Consider the following 19,546-nt stretch of genomic DNA (forward strand, 5'->3'; position numbering starts at 1 on the left):
TTTCACACACGTTATAGTTAGGAATTGGCATTTAAAAAACCTTGCAAATTCACTTAAAAAACCATAGGTTTCACACAGGTTATAGTTAGGTGGACATTTCACTCGTAAAAAACCAATGAAATTCCCCCGTTATAGTTAGTTCAGATAACTATAACTCGCGCGACCGCCACTCTATCACAAGGATGATGTCATCAGTGATGTCATGAGTGATGCCACTGACCATGTCATGAGTGATGTAATATGTGACGTCATGAGCAGTGGATTGCGGGCGCGCGAGGTATAGTTATCTGAACTAACTATAACAGGGGAATTTCATTGGTTTTTTACGAGTAAAATGTCCACCTACCTATAACCTGTGTGAAACCTATGGTTTTTTAAGTGAATATATATATTACCTACTGGCGGTCGCCAGTAGGTAGTTATAGTTAGGACCACGTTTCCATAGGAAATCCGCAACATTCTATTTTGAATAACTATTGCGCCGGTCGACGAATCCTTGCGAATTTTTCAAAATAGGTGGGGTGCTACGCTCCGCTCCTACCCTGAAAGTCTCGGGGGGATTCGTCAAGCGGGGGCTGAGATAAAAGGGGGGTCCCAAAACGCGTTTTTCCCATGCATTTTTCCATAGGACCTTTAGACACAGCTACAGCCCGAACGGCTGAACAGAATTACTTGAAATTTGGCAGAGAGGTAGTCCTCAGGTCAAGGAAGTGCCTTTTGTAGGTTTGGTGTAAATCTGTTCAGTAGATTCTGAGAAAATAGCCTTTAAATCAATATATATATCTGAGCCAGCTTACGGTGCGCTTACGGTGCGCTTACCGTACGCGTACGGTGGCGTGCGCGAGCGCGATTCTGATTGGCCCTTAGATCTTAGTAAACATTCGAATCGGTCGAAACCAGGAAGCGGCGGCCGCCATTTTCTCTCTCGCACTCTGAGGGGGGAGCTGATAAACAAATGCCAAAAACATATAAAGGGGCTGTTTAGACAGCGCCCATGCACATAACCATGTTAGTTGAGTCTTCAAAGATCCCCCAAGGCAAAAAACGGTAATTTTTTATTTTTCGAAAATTTCGCCGATTACGCTTACCGTACGCTTACCATACGCGTACGGTAAAAAATTATTTAAAAAAAAAAACTCCACTCTCTCCACCCCGTGTGCAAATGGTGGCCGAAGGCCACCATTTGTGCATGGCATATAAGAGCACAGCATTTCCCCAAAAAATTTCAACAGATTACCTATCACAAGGAAGCGCATAATATGTCCTCCATGTGCGCACGGTGCGCGAAGCGCATCGTGCGTACATGGCCCATCTAGCGTAACGTGGGCACGCGGTGCGCGTAGCGCACCGCGTGCCCACCGTGCGTGCACGGCACTAACTGCGCAAAGTGGGCGCGCGGTGCACGAAGCGCACCGTGCGCGCACGGAACGAACTGCGTTAAGTGGGCGCGCACGCCACGAATGGCGTAAAGTAACTTAGCATTTAAAAAACCGTACAAATTCACTGAAAAAACCATAGGTTTCACACACGTTATAGTTAGGAATTAGCATTTAAAAAACCTTGCAAATTCACTGAAAAAACCATAGGTTTCACACATGTTATAGTTAGCGGAAATTTTACTGATAAAAAACCAATGAAATTCCTCCGTTATAGTTAGTGCAGGAAACTATAACTCACGCGACCGCAATCTTCTGCTGATGACATATGTGTCTTTATGAAAAAAAAATATTTGTAATATATGTATAGCTAAAAATTTATGGAAGAAGACATGGGCAAATAAGTGTCTAAATACAGTATTAGCATCAGCAGAGGATTGCGGTCACGTGAGTTATAGTTTCCTGCACTAACTATAACGGGGGAATTTCATTGGTTTTTTATCAGTAAAATTTCCGCTAACTATAACATGTGTGAAACCTATGGTTTTTTCAGTGAATATATATATATATATATATATATATATATATATATATATATATATATATATATATATATATATATATCCCGCACTCACTAGCCTTCAAATATTTCTTTTCTGCATGAGTGCGACACTTCAGGATACAGAATTGAACCAGACGTGTTTTGGCCTTCCCAGGCCTTGTTTTCAGGATAACAAAACAGAGTCTCTTTGCCATGTTCAATTGGGAATTACATGAGAATTGCCATTTCCTGTGGGAAATGTAGTTTCAAACCCAGTTACGTGCAATTTACATGAAAAAGTGCTTTGTGCGAATTACATTTTATTCATTCTGTTTCATCTGTTACTTTCTTCCGAAACTCCTGAATCCTAGGCAAATACATTCATTCACATTGATGAAGTATCCAAGTCGGGTATAGCTTGGTTTCAGTGGCAGTGTGCACAGGAGCCACATCTGGGCATATCCGTGCCACTTAGGGTATCAGACTGAAGTATACAAAAAAGTGATGGATGGAATGCTTGAATTAATCTCAGCCAGTTGTAATTACTCTGGCTGCTTCCCACCTATCGTAATTTTGTACAGCATGCCACCTCAGTTTTGGACCTAGCCATAGGCAAACCGGTCTTGACCCTACTCCAGTAGGAATAGACCAGCCTGAAATCTTACTATCTTCCTCATGCATAACTCTACTTTAGCCTTTGTTTTTCCAGTGTATTTTCACTTGCCGTTTACTCGTTCTGTTACATCTATTTGTTTCCTCCAAAACTCATTAATTAGAGAGACAGCGAGAAGTTCTGAATTCTTCACAACGGTAACAACCCCCTGGTACATTTCTTCACCTTTTTATATATGATCAACGACATCATGCTTTTTGTTATTTGTACTAATTTGAATGGATCATTCCTGAAAGAAAAAAATAATTGCTGTTTGCTATTCAGAATCTCGAAACCATTTGTTCATTTGTTCTTCCTGTTATGCCTGGAGTTTAAATGTAACTATTACCTACCTCTAATAAGAAAAGTAAAACAAATTTCAAATGTGTTAAATCATTGTTATAACATGCATGTTCTTCATGCCACTTCTGGGTAGGTTCCCAGCTGGTAGTACTAGAGAGGTAATCTGCAATGTTATTTAGTGGCGGTCGGCATTCTGGCCAGAATGTGACTGAAAATATCTATCTATCTATCTATCTATCTATCTATCTATCTATCTATCTATCTATCTATCTATCTATCTATCTATCTATCTATCTATCTATCTATCTATCTATCTATCTATCTATCTATCTATCTATCTATCTATCTATCTATCTATCTATCTATCTATCTATCTATCTATCTATCTATCTATCTATCTATCTATCTATCTATCTCGGAGCACTCACGGGACGTCCTGGCTGCTATGTCGGCGTGTGTTTAAATACTTGCAACTTAATTGAAAGCATATATCGTTTTTACATTTGAAAGTTTTCAGTCTCTCATAGATGATTTTTAGATGAAAAGTCAGATGTCACTTACACACTGCATGTCTTATCCAGCCCCTCGAAATAAAAACGGCCATTGTGCCTCCAATTGCCTGTGCCATGATGTTATAGTTCCGTCCCTCGTCTGCCAGGGAAACCTGTAGGATGGTGAAACATTTGAGACCCATAGCTGCAACCTCATGTCCTTACACGTTTCAGCTGTTAAGCCTTGATCACATGTGAGTAGAATTGCTTCACAGGGAGGTGCTTTTATCCATACACCCACGTGGTTTGATGTCCCAATCCTACAGATCCCAAGATGCACCAGTATTGTTTTTTAATGTCCATATATATGGTGTGATATTTGTTCTGCTGCTTAGCGTCTAAATCGCCACAGTCTGGATTACATTATTATCAGCGCATCTTGTCTCCTTAAAATAAAGAGCCCACATGCATATTAATTAAAATGGCAAATGCACATTATCATGGTAGAAAGACATACATACATACATATATAGATAGATAGATTTACACTCACTCATGAGACCTTCTGGATTGGTATAGATGCACCAGAGGAGAATTTGGACCTGTACACTGTGGCCCAGAACCAGTGATGCTGTATCCTTTTCTTGGGCTAGATTTCACCAATCTGTGACGCAATAAAGCTGACCTGATGAATGCGCTAGACTGTGTTTGTTACGTTAACAGAGAAAGTAGTTGACTATATATAAGTAGGTTATCCATTTAAACAGATAAAGTCTGTAAGATGACCATTATATCACCTTTTAAATAGTGCCATCACAGAGAAGCTGAACAAACTGAGTATATCCTGCAGTGAATGATGGTTTTTAATTTATCAGTTCTGCACCAGGTCCACACAGCTTTTTCACACAATAGGTTGCAGGAGTTGGATAACTCACAACACTGTTGGTTACTCCTTGTTTCTTTGAATGACTTAGTTAAACAGACCCTATGATGAGATTTGTGTGCAAAACCGAATAGAGCTTCACACATCTGTCCACACAAATAGATTTGAGGAGCCCATTTCTTTTAACCATAATATCCTCAAAACATTTACTCATTTCTTTTAGTGCGGTTCCTTTCACGGATTGTGATTAAAGGATTCCGTACATGACTATTTGCCTAACATAGCACACTGTTGGTTATGTCTGTATTTATCTTTTGAAGTTCTTACATTGTAAACAATCTGTTTCCACTTGGTCTTGTTTAGTATTACACATGGTCATTTAGAGGGTGGACTAAGTTAGTATGTCCTTCATGTTTGTGTTGTGAGTTAGGTTTTCAACCTTGCAGCACACCTTGTTCTTAATACTGGTTAAAATTAATTTATCTTGCTGACTACCGAAATTGACTTGAAGTTAACACTGGTGGCTGCAGAGCAAACATTTATAATTATTTGTCACCGCTTACCTTTTTGTGTTTGCAGTCCTTCCCCTCCTCCCTTCACCGATCTGCCTACTTATCTGGGATACGCACTTTCTATCTTTTTTTATTATTTTGTTGCACATTTTAAATGTTTTACAAAGTAGTAAAGCTCAAAGTTATGAACCCCTTCCGCCCCCTTCATATATGGGTTCTTATTTTGCCACCTATCTTCTGAGGTACCCTATTCCTACGTGGTTAACATGTTATTAAGCTCCTTAAAGAAAGACATGATAATATATTGTAATATGCGTTGAGATAAATACAAAAACGTTGGGTAACATCCACATCTTGTCTATAGGTAATATGCAACTTGCAAATAGTTGAAGGTTTGCCAATATTGCCACTAGTTGCATTATCCCACTCGAATAGGATATTTATTGCATGTAGATTGCAGATATTAATGTAGATGTCACCAATACATGTTCAGCCCTGGAACAAGGCATACCTTCTGGCCCAATTGATATCTTTCTCCCCCAGTCTTGTATGTTTACAACTCAATTGTAGATTGCACAGGAGCAAGCTAGAACCTAATCAAGCTAGGCTTACTCCTACAGATTTTTTAACCCAGAATTCTAGTCTGATGAAGACAGGTTGTAAGTCTTTCAAATGGTGTACAAGCAGAAGACCATGACTCGGTCTTTACCATCTATGATATTAGGTAAGCGACCACACCCTCTAATAAATATTACTCATTTAAAATGTCTTGCCGAATTCATGAGGATTTTCCTTCACGCTGGCTTTAAATAATGTTCTGCAGGCTCTGCCAGCCATCTTGGGCATTTACAGGCTGAAACATATACAGTTCTTTATGCAGTGATGTACCAGATAGGTACCAAAATGTAAATCCGGTGTAGATGGAATATTTCAAGGACGAAAGTCCTCACCTTGTGGATAGCTGTATTATCATGGCATTTTTCGAATTTCCTCGCTTACCCATGCTATTTTCCTCAAGTGGTTTTGACATTGACAAGACAGATGGAGGTGCTTCAAATGTTTCGCCTTCTCCACGAGTAAAGAAGGCGGCTGTACTGGGGTAGGTATTTACCCAGTGAGTTCATCCAGTCTCAGTGCTGGATGCCTAGACACATGTGGAATGTATGCAGTAACTGGTGCTTTTCTGCACATCAACAGGACCGGTTGCAGTGCTAGGTGCCTTTCTGCACAGTCGCTGTACAGAAGTTGGACCCATTGCAAAGACAGGCACACTGCTTCACACCAGTGAGACTAGGTGCTGTGCTAGGTAACCACCTTCACAAAGGCAGGATCATGTTAATTTATAGATGCCCTTACTTTATAGATATTTCAGCAGGAGCAATGCTTGAAGTTTGGTATGTTCTTCAGTGCAACCAGTTGGAATACTTGGTAACCTCCTGCACAGGCAGGAATAAGGGCTGTACCATGATGTCTGTTGTACAGAAGTAGATCAGGTCCATTTGTTAGTGGACTACTATAATTTTCAGATATGGGGATTCCCTGATTGCCTCTCCACTTAATATCTCTGTTTGTGTCCCTAATCCTTCTGGGATTCACTAATCATGTGATTCCTTTGTCAAACATTTGAGCCAGTTGGCCTCATAAAGCTCAGGGTAGGCCTTAACACTATAGTTCAAGTACCCCACTTTTATGTGCTTTTTGACTATGTCTCTCAAATGAGGAGCCTTTTTACCCAGTGGAATAAAATTACATGGGCTATTACAGAGTCTAGTTCCAGGACTGTTTAACCATGGTGAACAAAGCCTTTGCTATAAAATGAGTTTCCCTATTTTGTGGTGCATGGTAATATATTTCATAGATCAGCTCACAAAGAGTGCCTAAAACATAGTGTTCAAGGCATTTGAGCTGCAGAATACATACTTGTGCATAGATCGCCATCTGGTGTTGGGCCCGGATGTTTGCAGTTTGTTGTTGTCTTGGAAGAAGTCTTTGTAGTCACAAGATAGGTGACTCCTCCCTTGGACGATAGTGCGCATGGGCATCTGTTCCATCCTCAGATTGTTTTTTTCCGCCATCACGTTCGGATGTGACTTGCTGCGCTCCGGTTTGGTACCGTGTTTCCAACCATTTTGACGCGCAACCCATCACCACTCTACGGTATTGTTTCGTTCGCGTGCCCTTCGACGCGCTAACCTCAAAATCCTCGATTCCGGTCGTCAACCCGGGCCGCTGGGCCTATCTGCGCCATTTGGCCCTACGGCTAATGGAAAGGACTCCATTTAAAAAATGTCCCCAGTGTGGAGCTAAATTTCCACACAATGACCACCACAAGGTCTGCAACCTGTGCCTCTCACCAGAACACGAGCAAAATCATTACAATCTCAAACAACACGAGGTTCCTTTTGTCGCTCCTTTTATAGGGGCGCATCCAAAAGCATTAGCACAGACACTACTTCCTCCTCCTACAAAAGCCCCACGCAAACATCCCCCAACAAGGGATATTTTAGAGGTGGGTACAGGGGAAATAATAACAAGGGTAGAGGCCGAGGTAACAACAATCTAACCTCCCCTACTACCAAACAATGACTTACCTCTGCTCCCTCCAGACCATTCCACTCTGGTCAGAGGAAGACTCTCACAGTTCCTACCTGTCTGGAACTCCATCACTACAGACAGGTGGGTAAGACAAATCATCCAGTATGGTTACTGCCTGAAACTTACCGCAACTCCCCCAACCATACCACCCAAACAACGTCCAATGTCCACGGAACATCTAATGCTCCTCATACAGGAAAGTTCTCTCACTTCTTCAAAAGCATGCAATAGAACCAGTTCCCCTCCAGCATCAAGGCACAGGGGTTTACTCCCTTTACTTTCTCTTCCCAAAAAAGACGGTACTCTCAGACCAATACTAGACCACAGACCTCTGAATATCTACATACAATCAGATCATTTTCACATGAGCACTCTTCAATAGGTCTTCCCACTGCTCCAACAAGGTGATTTCCTTGCCACTCTAGATCTCAAGGATCTCAGGGTAAAGAAAGGGTTACCCGTCACCAACACAGCTACCTGGGATCGGAAATTCAATTTTTCCCACCCGGGATTACCAGAAACATCACACAGTTTGGATGTCTTGGAGGTTCCATCCCGGAATAACAATAAGTGAGCCTTATATATTCCCAGTGCTGGGGGGGGGTGACAGCATTGGATGGGTTGGCAAATGGGTGTGTGCAGGAAACTCCGGTCAGTGTAGTTATTTCTCCAGCTACTAATAGACCTGCTGGCGACTTGATGCCGGTGATAAGTAAACTAAAGTCGAATATCAGTTTGCTCTCATGGAATGTGGCAGGTCTCAGGAGCAAATTGATATGCGAAGACTGGGGCACTTTTATAGACACTTTTGATGTTTGCCTAATGCAAGAGACATGGGCTCTTGAAAATTTCCAAAGGGCTGGTTTTGTGTCTTTTAACACTCTTGCAGTAACAAGTGGCAGGGGGAGACCATCAGGGGGTCTAAGCACCTGGGTGGCTTTGCACCTAGGTGTTACAGCTAGGCAGCCCCAAACTAGCTCAGATGACATCCAATGTGTCCTACTTGAGCTGCCAGAAAACCATCATCTGGCTCTCCTGAATGTCTACTCTAGACCCTCCCAAGGTGGCCGGGAATCTAAGGTTATAGAATATCTAAACCGATATATCTTGTCCTTGGACCCTGGATATTCCGTGATAGTGGATGGCGATTTTAATTGCCAATACGAACCACTTAGTGTGTTGGACTTAGATGATCCAACAGCGGAAAACGCTTACCAGAATATCCCTGATCCGATGATCCCTACGGTCAAAGCCTGGACTCCCTTGGTTCTTCAGATCTTTGCACTCACTCTCTCCCTATCTTTGAGGGCATGCACGTGACCTGGACGTGACACCTTTAACAGAGTTGGCCAATCCTCTATTTTAGATTATATCCTTATTGAAACTAGATCATGGGATAAGGTGCTCGATTTCAGGGTGTCAGAACGGGTTGATAGCGATCATAACGCCCTAGTCATGACACTAAAACCAGGTAGTTGGGGCATGAGTAGTTATGATACCGCAGTATCCCCCACTGCACAACCCCTCATCCTGCACAATAACAGACGCAGAGTAAGATGGCCCTGCATTGTTGCCTGCCCAAACAAAATGGCAGAAATTTACAGCCTTGCTCTGCCCCTCCTCAGCGGAATGGCTGAAGTTGGGCTTATTTGTTCTTCCCCAGAGAGGGCGACCGGGCCTGTAGATATTCACCTTCAGTTAGTAACCAAACTTACGGACGTGTTTTGTCCGACAGGGAATGCGAGAGCCCACTCGGCCAAAAGACAAATGTGGTATACTGCTGAGTGTAGGAAGTCAAAGTGCGAATTGATCCTGGCAATTAAGACCATGGACAAAGCCAGGATCAAATTACTCAGGGCTCAGTACAAACAAATATTGGAAAGGGCAAGAAAGTCCTGGGAGGATGATATGTGGGAGGAGTTAAGATTAACGTTGCAGTCCAAAGACTTTAAAGGCTTTTGGTCCATTGTCAGTAGTGGAAGAAAAGAACCTGGAACTACCACATTCCCTAATATAGCTCCAGCAGCATGGGAAGATCACTATGGGGGCCTTTACCTGGGCACAAACCATAGCATACCATCCACAGATACTTCTCCCCCCAGCCCAGTATGGTGAATTGAGGATGTGCCGGCGATAACGATAAAGGAGGTGGAAATTGCCATACATCTGTTGATACCCAATAAAGCACCGGGTGTGGACAAAATCCCTGCTGACCTTTATCGGTCGGAACCCAAGATATGGGCGCCGTATCTCTGCACCTTGTTTAATTCCATTCTGTCGGGCGCGGAACCCCCAGAGTCCTGGCGTGGTGCGGAGATTGTGCCAATATTTAAAAAGGGCTGCCCTTTACAACCTTCAAATTATAGGCCTATCAGCCTAATTGACATTACCCAGAAGCTGTTTGGTCGTGTAATTTTGGAGCGATTACAGACGTGGGAGTCAGACAATAACATTCTAAGTAGCCTGCAGGCGGGCTTCAGAAAGGGAATCTCTACTGTTGACCAGATATTCCGACTCCAGGTCTTACACTGGAAGACCGTGTGTTCAGAGGGTGGTAGCCTCTATCTCCTCTTTGTCAACCTGAGGTCGGCATTTGACCTGGTACCGCGAGAAAACTTGTGGAGTGTTCTCCGGGCACTAAATGTTCCTCCATATCTCTTGGATGCCTTGAGAAGACTCCACACAGAAAACTTCACCCGGGTCAGATGTGGGAAACATGGAGAGTTGTCCGATCGATTTCCTGTCAACCGTGGAGTCCGTCAAGGATGCGTGCTGGCACCCACGTTATTCTGTCTATACATTAACGGGCTTATAAAACATCTGGAAGGTATTAAATACACGGATGCCCCAAGACTTGCTACGGGTCAGGTGCCAGCGTTGATGTTTGCTGACGACACTTTGCTGTTGTCGCGAACATCAACTGGCATCCAGCGCATCCTGGATGGTTTTGTGGATTTCTGTGGCGAAAGAGGCCTTGAGATTAATTTAGCGAAAACGAAATTTATGATCCTCAACCCCCCCAAGCACACACGTCCAAACCCAGTGCTGAATGACACTCCCCTCGAGCGGGTAAAAACGTTCGGATATATGGGGAATATATTACAAGAAGACTTTGGATGGGGGGGGTCAAATCGCTAACTCTGTACTCAAACTATCTCAAACTGCAGGAGGAATCTCCAAATTTTTTAGAGGCTCGGTTTCCAAGCCTGTAGCACCAGCATTAGAAATCTACAAGACCCAAGTAAGAGCAGCCTCCATTTATGGAGCTGAACTATGGGGACATTCCAGGGTCCCTAGCCTGATGAGGACGGAAAACTCCTTTATGAGGAGTCTGCTGGGTCTGCCCCCTAGCTCTCCGTTGGTCCCTATTAGGTTGGACTTTGGGCTGATACCCATGGAAGAGGTGGCAACACTGCGTCCAGTGATATATTGGAGGAGACTCTGGTCTAATGCTGAGCTGGCCTCCTACCGAGAAGAACTTAAGGGGGTTTGGCCTCTAATCAAAAATAAGAATATTCCATGGTTGAAATTTGTGAAGGATACCTGTACTAAGATCGGCCTCCCTGATTTATGGGTCTCCCCAGAGGCCTCATGTTTGGCCGTTTCGAAGGTAAAACTGGCTGAACAGTTTAGAAATTTCCATCTCTCACGTTTGCACGAGAGCACAGGCATTGGAAGGTTGACTGCTCAGTTTCTCCTAATCAAAGATAATTATAGGAGAGAGGCATTTCTGGATTTGATCTCCCCCCCGGCTGCCAGGAAGCTGTACTTCCAATTGAGAATGAGCAGTCTACCGCTTAGGTCCTTCACCTCTAGGTGGGATGCTAATAAAATCACTGTTTGTCCAACCTGTGGTTTTAGACTAGAGGACGAAAAACATGTTTTCTTTTTCTGTCCTATATACCACCGACAAAGGAAACGCTGGGTTAAGCCCATATGTAGAAATTTGGGATTTCGAGAGTGTGAAAAAGCTATGAGAGTCTTGAAGTACGACACCCACCCTCCAATTGTTTTTGCAGTTTCCCGGTTTCTAAATGCCATGTGGACACAACGTAGGAAATTCTGTAATTAATTTGTAGTGTTAACATATTCTTGTAACTACTGAATGTTTTTATATTATATTCTGTAATTGTGATTTGATTCAGATATTTCAATACTGTGACTTGTAATAATCTATGTTGCTTTTATGGCCTTTTGGGCCGAAATAAAGTCTATGAATGAAAAAGATCTCAAGGATGACTACTTCCATATTCCTATACACCCTGCTCACAGGAAATATCTAAGGTTTATAGTGGTCAGCACTATCAATTCAAGGTCCTCCCATATGGAGTGACCACAGCACCTAGAGTCTTCACAAAGTGTCTGGCAGTAGTAGCCTCTCACTTACGAAGACAACAAATTCATGGGTTTCCATACCTGTACGACTGGCTGAAAAAACTTGGGGTTCACGATAAACCTCCCCAAATAAATCATATCTTCAGCCGTCCCACATACATCAGTATCTAGGAGCCATAATAGACACTTCCAAAGCCCTTGCATACCCCAATCTAGTCAGAATAGCCAGTATGCAAACCCTCATAACAAAATTTCAGTCCCAACACTCACTACCAGCTCGAGTGTTTATGCAGCTAATAGGAATGATGGCCTCTTGCATTTTCATAGTACCTCATGCAAGACTTCAGATGCGCCATTTACAAGAATGTTTAGCACGTCAGTGGAACCAGACTCAAGGTCAACTTTCAGATCTGGTGTTGGTGGACAGCCGCACACATCGCTCTCTGCAGTTGTGGAACATACAAAACCTTTCCAAAGGGCGGCCGTTCCTAGACCCAGTTCCACAGATAGTGCTAACAGCGGACGCATCACTCACCGGCTGGTGAGCCCATCTCCTAAACCATACAATTCAAGGCAGGTGGACCCCTTAACAAAAAGTGTTCCACATCAATCACCTGGAGTTACTGGCAATCTTTCTAGCATTAAAATAATTCCAAACACATCCCATCAACAAAACTGTCCTTGTCCGCACAGACAATATGACAGCAATGTATTATATACAAAAACAAGGAGGAACACATTCTTTGCAGCTTTCTCAACTAGCGCAAAGCATATGGAAATGGGCCATCCCACAAAAGATATACCATCTAGCAGAACATCTTCCAGGGGTACACAATCAAATTGCGGATCTGCTCAGTCGTCAGACACAGCACATCCATGAATGGGAACTTCATCCTCAAGTTCTTCTTCCGTTTTTTCAGATGTAGGGCCACCCAGACATAGATCTGTTTGCCACACATGCAAACGCAAAATGCCCAACCTTCGCCTCCAGGTATCCACACCCATTGTCCAAGGGCAATGCAATATGGATGAACTGATCAGGCAGATTTGTGTACGCTTTTCCGCCACACCCGCTCATTCCATTAGTAGTGCGCATGCTCAGACAACAGTCTCTTAAGATGATCCTGGTTGCTCCAACATGGGCCCGGCAACCATGGTTCACAACACTCCTGGAACTCTCAGTAGTTCCACACCAAAAACTACAGCTCTCCCCAAAGCTTCTTACACAGAACCATGGAGAGATAAGGCATCCAGATCCAGCTCAACTAAACCGAGCAGTCTGGCTCCTGAAGTCCTAAAGTTCGGTCACCTCAAGCTTCCACCGGATTATATGAACATTATTAAAGAAGCTAGACGCCCTACTACTAGAGCTTGCTATGCAGCCAAATGGAAAAGATTTGTCATTTACTGCAAAACAACACAATTTACCCACTAGATGATTCAATTCAAAACAGTAATTGCTATTTACTGCATCTACAAAGATGTAATCTGTACACATCCATAAGACTACATCTTGCTGCCCTTGCTGCTTACCTACAAAACAGACAACATTTGTCATTGTTTAGGGTATCTGCTATCAAAGCGTTTATGGAAGGCCTTAAAAGGATAATTCCTCCCCCAATCCCACCCTCTCTAGTGTGGAATTTAAACATTGTCCTTACTAGGCTCATGGGCCCTCCATTTGAACCTCTACACAAATGCGAACTGCAGTTCCTCACATGGAAAGTAGCTTTCCTTGTCACAATCACCTCTCTCAGAAGAGTAAGTGAGATCCGGGCTTTAACCATACAAGAACCATTCCTACAAATACATCATAACAAGATGGTTCTTAGAACAAATCCGAAATTCCTTCCCAAAGTAATCTCTGCTTTTCATCTTAATCAATCTGTGGAATTACCCGTTTTTTTCCCAAAACCAGATTCTGTAGCAGAGAGAGCTCTTCACACACTTGATGTCAAAAGAGCTATACTTTATTACATTGACAGAACTAAACCTTTTAGAAACACAAACCAACTGTTTGTAGCTTTCTCTCCACCTCATAAAGGAAACCCCATTTCCAAAGCTGGAATTGCCAGGTGGATAGTCAAATGTATTCAAATATGCTACCACAAAGCAAAACGCACATTAACAATTCCCCCTAGAGCGCACTCAACACGCAAACTAGGGGCTTCCATGGCATTCTTAGGGAACATTCCCTTAGCTGTCATTTGTAAAGCAGCAACATGGACTACGCCACACACCTTCACCAAACACTATTGTGTAGATGTGCAGGCAAAACAACAAGCTTTTGTAGGCCAGGCTGTTCTTAAAACACTTTTTCAGATCACTGCAACAGATACAGGTGCTCACCGCTAAGGGAGAGCACTGCTATACAGTCTATGCACAAGTATGTATTCTGCAGCTCATATGCCTCAAACGGAAAATGCTACTTACCAGTATGCCTCTGTTCTTGGCATGTAGAGCTGCAGAATCACATACGCCCACCCGCCTCCCCGGTACCTCTATCTGTTCCAGCGTTATGTTACTTAGATACATCACATATGGGCATCTTTTCTATTTCTTACAAACTCCATCATTTCCCTTCATGGCGAAAAACAATCTAAGGATGGAGTTGATGCCCATGCACACTATCGTTTAAGGGAGGAGTCACCGATCTCATGACTACAAAGACTGCTTCCAAGACAACAACAAACTGCAAACCTCCGAGCCCAACACCAGATGGCGATCTATGCACAAGTATGTGATTCTGCAGCTCTACATGCCAAGAACAGATGCATACTGGTAAGTAGCATTTTCCTTAAATTATATAGAATAGATGATAGAGGCGGAAAAAAACATCAAACATGCATCTTTTCCTGGCGTTGGTTTAGACCAGACTAGTCCATTGCAGGGATGGATAAAGTCAGGTTAGAGTATGTCAGATTAAATTTGAAATGATTAGAATCAAACTAGAGTATTTCAGATAAGAGCTGGTTGTGATCGAGGCTGATGTATTTTTGGCAGGAGCCAGTACTCCTGGCATTGGTTTATAGTTATGTTGTTTGTATGGCACTTGCATAACTTATTTTTATGCATTTGTTCTTGAGAGAGGATCAGAGCTATGTAGGAGGCAACTTTCTTGTTACGAACTTCATAATGCTGTGGATGGTCATTTTTGTAAACTGGTATTGTGTGTTACATTGATTAATTTTTCTATGATGAAGTATCAGACAAAGGCATAAACATCATTTATTCTGTTAGGTGGATCAATATATTGCCCTATAACTATCATCCTTAGTAGGGAGAGTAGAAGGTTCAGACATTGACGAGAGTCAGAAAAAGTGGGCGTCTGGTTATGCTTTGAAGAGCACAAGGCTGGGGGTGTTGCTGATGTCTGAGGGAAACTGCACTGGTGGCAGGGTACTAGGCTTCTGGAGTGTGGGGGGAATCTTCGCACCATAATCTGAAATTGGTGGCATGCTTCGAACAGGACTTCCATTGCATTTTGATTTATAGTAAGATTAGGTTTAGGGCTGGGCCACACAACCGAAGCTGCTTCCCCCGTGCTTGGATAATTGGATTGTCCTTGGAGTAGGCAAACTTTCTTGGTCATAAGACAGGCCTGTGTTGAGGATTAATTTAAGAGTAGGGGCTTCCCACAAGCCACACGGACTTGCAGTGCTCCTGGTCTGGACTACAAAACAGCACCAACCTTATACAACTATGCCAGACAGACTGAAGGATCATGCCCTGCCCTTTAGACCTGCTCCCACTTACACCTTCTCTATATTCTTGGAAAATATGCCTTGGCTCATGACCCAGTGGTGGATAGGAGGTTGCTTTAACCTGCTTGTGACTTTACAGTTTTTAGCTCACACCTTCTGAGCTGGCTTTCTAGAGGACAGAGCTGTGAGGAAATTATACCAAAATGCATGGCATAGCTATGTTTCTTTTCACTCTCTGGCCACAAACCCCAAGGGTTTGTGAGCCCGACATTACCGAAGCCTTGATATTCCTTCTCATAGGATGAAGTTGCCCATAGACTAGCTTTTGAACCTTAGCTAGGGATGCTGAATAGCACTGCAGAAAGCAGACAAACTTACAAAGAGTGTAGATTATTGCTCAGTGTAGGAAAGTGCCCCTTTTTAGATGGTTACCCGCTAATATTTTGCCAGATACATGATGCCAGCTTGACTCACTGTGCCCTAGGTCCCTGGCAATCTTGCTCCCAGTGCCTGTGTTCTTTCCCAAAACAGTACCTTTGTCTCCACAATTGGCACACCTCTGGGCCACATGTAAGTCCCTTGTAAAAGGTACCCCTGATACCAAGGACCTTGTGACCAGAGAAGGCCTCTGAGGGCTGCAGCATGTATTATGTCACCCTCAAAGACCCCTCACCTTAACACCCACACACTACAGGCTGCATGTTTTGGTGCAGAGCAAATTGAAGAGTAGACATGGCACACATCCATGTGTGCCATGCCCACCAACACTGCCTGTGGCATGGGTAAGTCACCCCTCTAGCAGACCTCACAGCCCTAAAGGCAGGGTGCACCATACCATAGGTGAGGGCATAGCTGCATGAGCAGTATGCCCCTACAGTGTCTGTGCCATTCACAGACAGTGCATTGAAGCCATTTTGAGTACATGGGCTGGGAGTTTGTCAGCCCAAACTCCACAGCTCCATGAGGGCTTTACTGAAGACTGAGAAGTTTAGTACCACAGTTCTCAGTCCATTAAACACACACTGCTGCCAGTGATGGATGTAATGTAAAATGCACTTAGAGGGCATCTTAGAGATGCCCCCTGAAAAACGACTAGCCCTGGTGTGGTTTCTGGCTTGCTACTTGCCATCTGCCTCCATCAGACAGGTTTCTGGACCCCTGGATAGAGAGCCCTTCGCCCTCTGGGTCCTGAAACAAAGCACATCCTGGGCAGAGGTGTCATGCCTCCTCCCCGAAGATAAGCTTAGTTAAAGCTATAAGGACTTGTCACCTTTGTTAGCTACCCCTATCCTCTGCTGCCATCAGCAGCTGGGCTCCTACCGGTCTGACCTCCACTTTGGGTGGGAGAATCGGCTGGAAAACATAGAAAGAAAGGGAGGTGTGCTCACCTTTGCAAACCCCACCCCTCAGGTGAGGGAGGCGAAGTGAAGCACACGTCTCGGTCCCCTCCATCTTGAAGATGAGGGGACTCCACCAATCAGGACGAGGCATATGTCCCCTCATCTTGGAGGGTGGCATAAGAGAGGGTTTAGACACCCCAGGGAAGGGACCTGTTGGTCCCAACCTGCACACCCCTGTAACGCCGCTAAATCTAGTATTTAGGGGCAACCCCTGAACCTGGCTCCTTAGATTCGACAACTTAAGAAGAAGGACCCAAGAGCCATGCTGCAGAGAAGAGAATGACAACAACTGCCTTGGCCCTAGCCCTAAGAACCCCGGAGACCTGCCCTGCCTTCGAGAAAGACTCTGATCTCCCGTGGGCACCAACAAACTCAAGCCCCAGGCTCCGGACGCGGTCTACACCACTCTGCACCTGAAGCCCACGGCCCGGGTCTGAGTGCCCAACACCACAGCGAGGTCCCCCTGGCGACCCTCACCTGGGATCCAGTGTTAAATTAACTCCTCCGACCTCCGCTTCGACTCCTTCAGCCCAACTTAGACGGGCCCCCGACCGGATCTGGTGAGGAAACCTGACACGAAAATGCACCCTTGCACAAGCAGCACCTGGCCTTGGGGTGCCCGACCGACAGTGTCCCTGTGTCCAGCAGCCCTCCAACTCGACCCTCCAGTCTTTGGGACCATTCATCAAGTCTCCTGCTTTGAGCCTGCAGCTTTTCATCCTGAACGATGACCTCCATTGATCTCCATTAGGAGCCCAACGCCGTTTTTGCACCCTGCCCCATCGTGTGCCGCTGGAGGTGCACTGTTGGTGCCTACTTGTGGCCCACTTTGTGCTGATCCCTGGCCCTGAAATCGCAGGTACCTACCTGTAACTAGTGCTCTTCAGAGTAACCCCTGTCTCCATAGGATTGCATTGGGCACCCGACCTTTCCTTTGACCTCGACACCCGCCAGCCCCTGTGCCACAGAGGGTGCACTCTTTGCATCGACCTGACCCTTGCCCCGTGCCAGTGCTACAAACCTGAAACTGAACGCTTAATCCTAGTACTTACCCGTAAGTTAGTAACCTTGTCTTTCTCCATAGGATTGCATTGAACTCAGAACAATTCCGTGCATTGCCCATCTTTACCTTGCAAAGCTTAAACTGTAATTATTCTGCATTTACAAAACTAATAACATACTGTCAAAGTATATTTTGACATACTTCAATCAGTACTACATTTCCTGAAAAGGATTGTTACTGTGAGATACTGCAAACTTATCTGCACTAAGTAAAGCTTGGTTCTTTAATAAAATATGAAGTATAAACTTTTTATACAAACCAATTGGTCTGGATTCAGTCTTTGAGTGTGTGCTATCATTTCTTGCCTGAGTGTTTACAATACATGCTTCTGATAAGCTTAAATGCTCAGCCCAGCTACCACTATCATGTGCTATCATTTCTTGCCTGAGTGTTTACAATACATGCTTCTGATAAGCTTAAATGCTCAGCCCAGCTACCACTAAATTGAGAGTAAGGTATTAAATACTTTAATCTCTGCCATACCTTTGGGGACCTACCGGACTCAGTGCACACTATACCTCTTGTAAGTATAGTGTAAACAGAGCCAGCTTCCTACACTCAACAATTTTGATCACCCTGTTATGCATCTTTAAATGCACTGCCTGCTCTTTGGGATTGATGGGTCACTGCTGTCTCTTCAGGCTGTAATATTGATGGCGTAAAGGTTACATGCCTGAGGTTTACAAGCACCCCTAAGAAGCTCCCCACCTTAAATGATCCGAGTATTTGCCAATATTTTTCATGCCTTACTGTGAATGGAATCTTTCACAACTCTATAAAAATTTGAGACGCCTGTATTCTTACCTCAACAATGCATTCTCCCATATCTTTGTCCTCTCCTGTAAATGAAGGTTGCCGAAGAGTACAGATATTTCTGCAGCTTCGCTCTCTTTCAAGGTTATGTTATCTTTTCTTATAGTAGGCACATTCACCCAAAACCATAAATGGTGCTATGGATGGTTTTGCATGTGCTCTGAGCCCATCTAAAAGGTAAGCTGCGGTAGAAGCTAGGATGTATACTACCTGTGTTTGCTCGTAAAAGCATTTTGTTTTAGCAAGTGATATGTTCAGACTGCTTGTTGGAGTTAAAGTACTGTATTTTCTTTACAGTATGTTTGTGGGGACCCAAATGGATGTGCTACTTAAAGTAGGAAACCCATAATATGTGTCCGTCTCTTTTCTCTCGAAAGGTCTCACTTACTCTTGAGGAGAAGCAAAAATTGGCAAAAGAACAAGAGCAAGTCCAGAAATTTAAGAGCCAGCAACCACTCAAACCGAAATCTGTCACACCGATTGTTGCAGCAAAACAGGTGAGAATGTGATTCTCTAGATACATCAGAGTATAGAGCTGTGCAAATACATTAGTGATGTCTATGAGTTATTGAAAAGTCAATGGAAGCAATTGAATAGGCCTGACACACTCAATGAAATAACTTTATCTCATGGATGGAGGCTGAACATTAACTCAATAAATGGAGGGGTTTGCAAATCCCAGAGAATATTGATTTTTGGTGCCGCTTTTTTTTATGAAAAGCCCAAGGAACAAATTCATTATGCAGGAAAGATTATGTTGGAATGTACTCCAGAATGTAAGATCGAATTGAAGAAAATAATTGATAAATAACCGTATTTAATTGTATAAGTATAAAGTAAGATGAAGATAATACATTTTGAAATTACAATGTTTTGTT

The 19,546-nt window shown here is 43.7% G+C and overlaps 1 protein-coding gene across 3 annotated transcripts in view; it reads left to right on the top strand.

Annotated features, from left to right (window-relative positions):
* The window catches only part of SCYL2 (SCY1 like pseudokinase 2), a 408,171-nt gene that overhangs the window by 341,682 nt on the left and 46,943 nt on the right, over positions 1-19,546 (top strand). For all 3 annotated transcript variants that reach the window (XM_085653887.1, XM_085653888.1, XM_085653889.1), the window contains one exon: positions 19,046-19,165. In XM_085653887.1, the coding sequence (XP_085510013.1) occupies positions 19,046-19,165 (120 nt within the window). The remainder of the gene's footprint in view (positions 1-19,045; positions 19,166-19,546) is intronic.

This window comes from Triturus cristatus, chromosome 4_1 (assembly GCF_964204655.1).
Source record: "Triturus cristatus chromosome 4_1, aTriCri1.1, whole genome shotgun sequence".
NCBI classification, from domain to species: domain Eukaryota; kingdom Metazoa; phylum Chordata; class Amphibia; order Caudata; family Salamandridae; genus Triturus; species Triturus cristatus.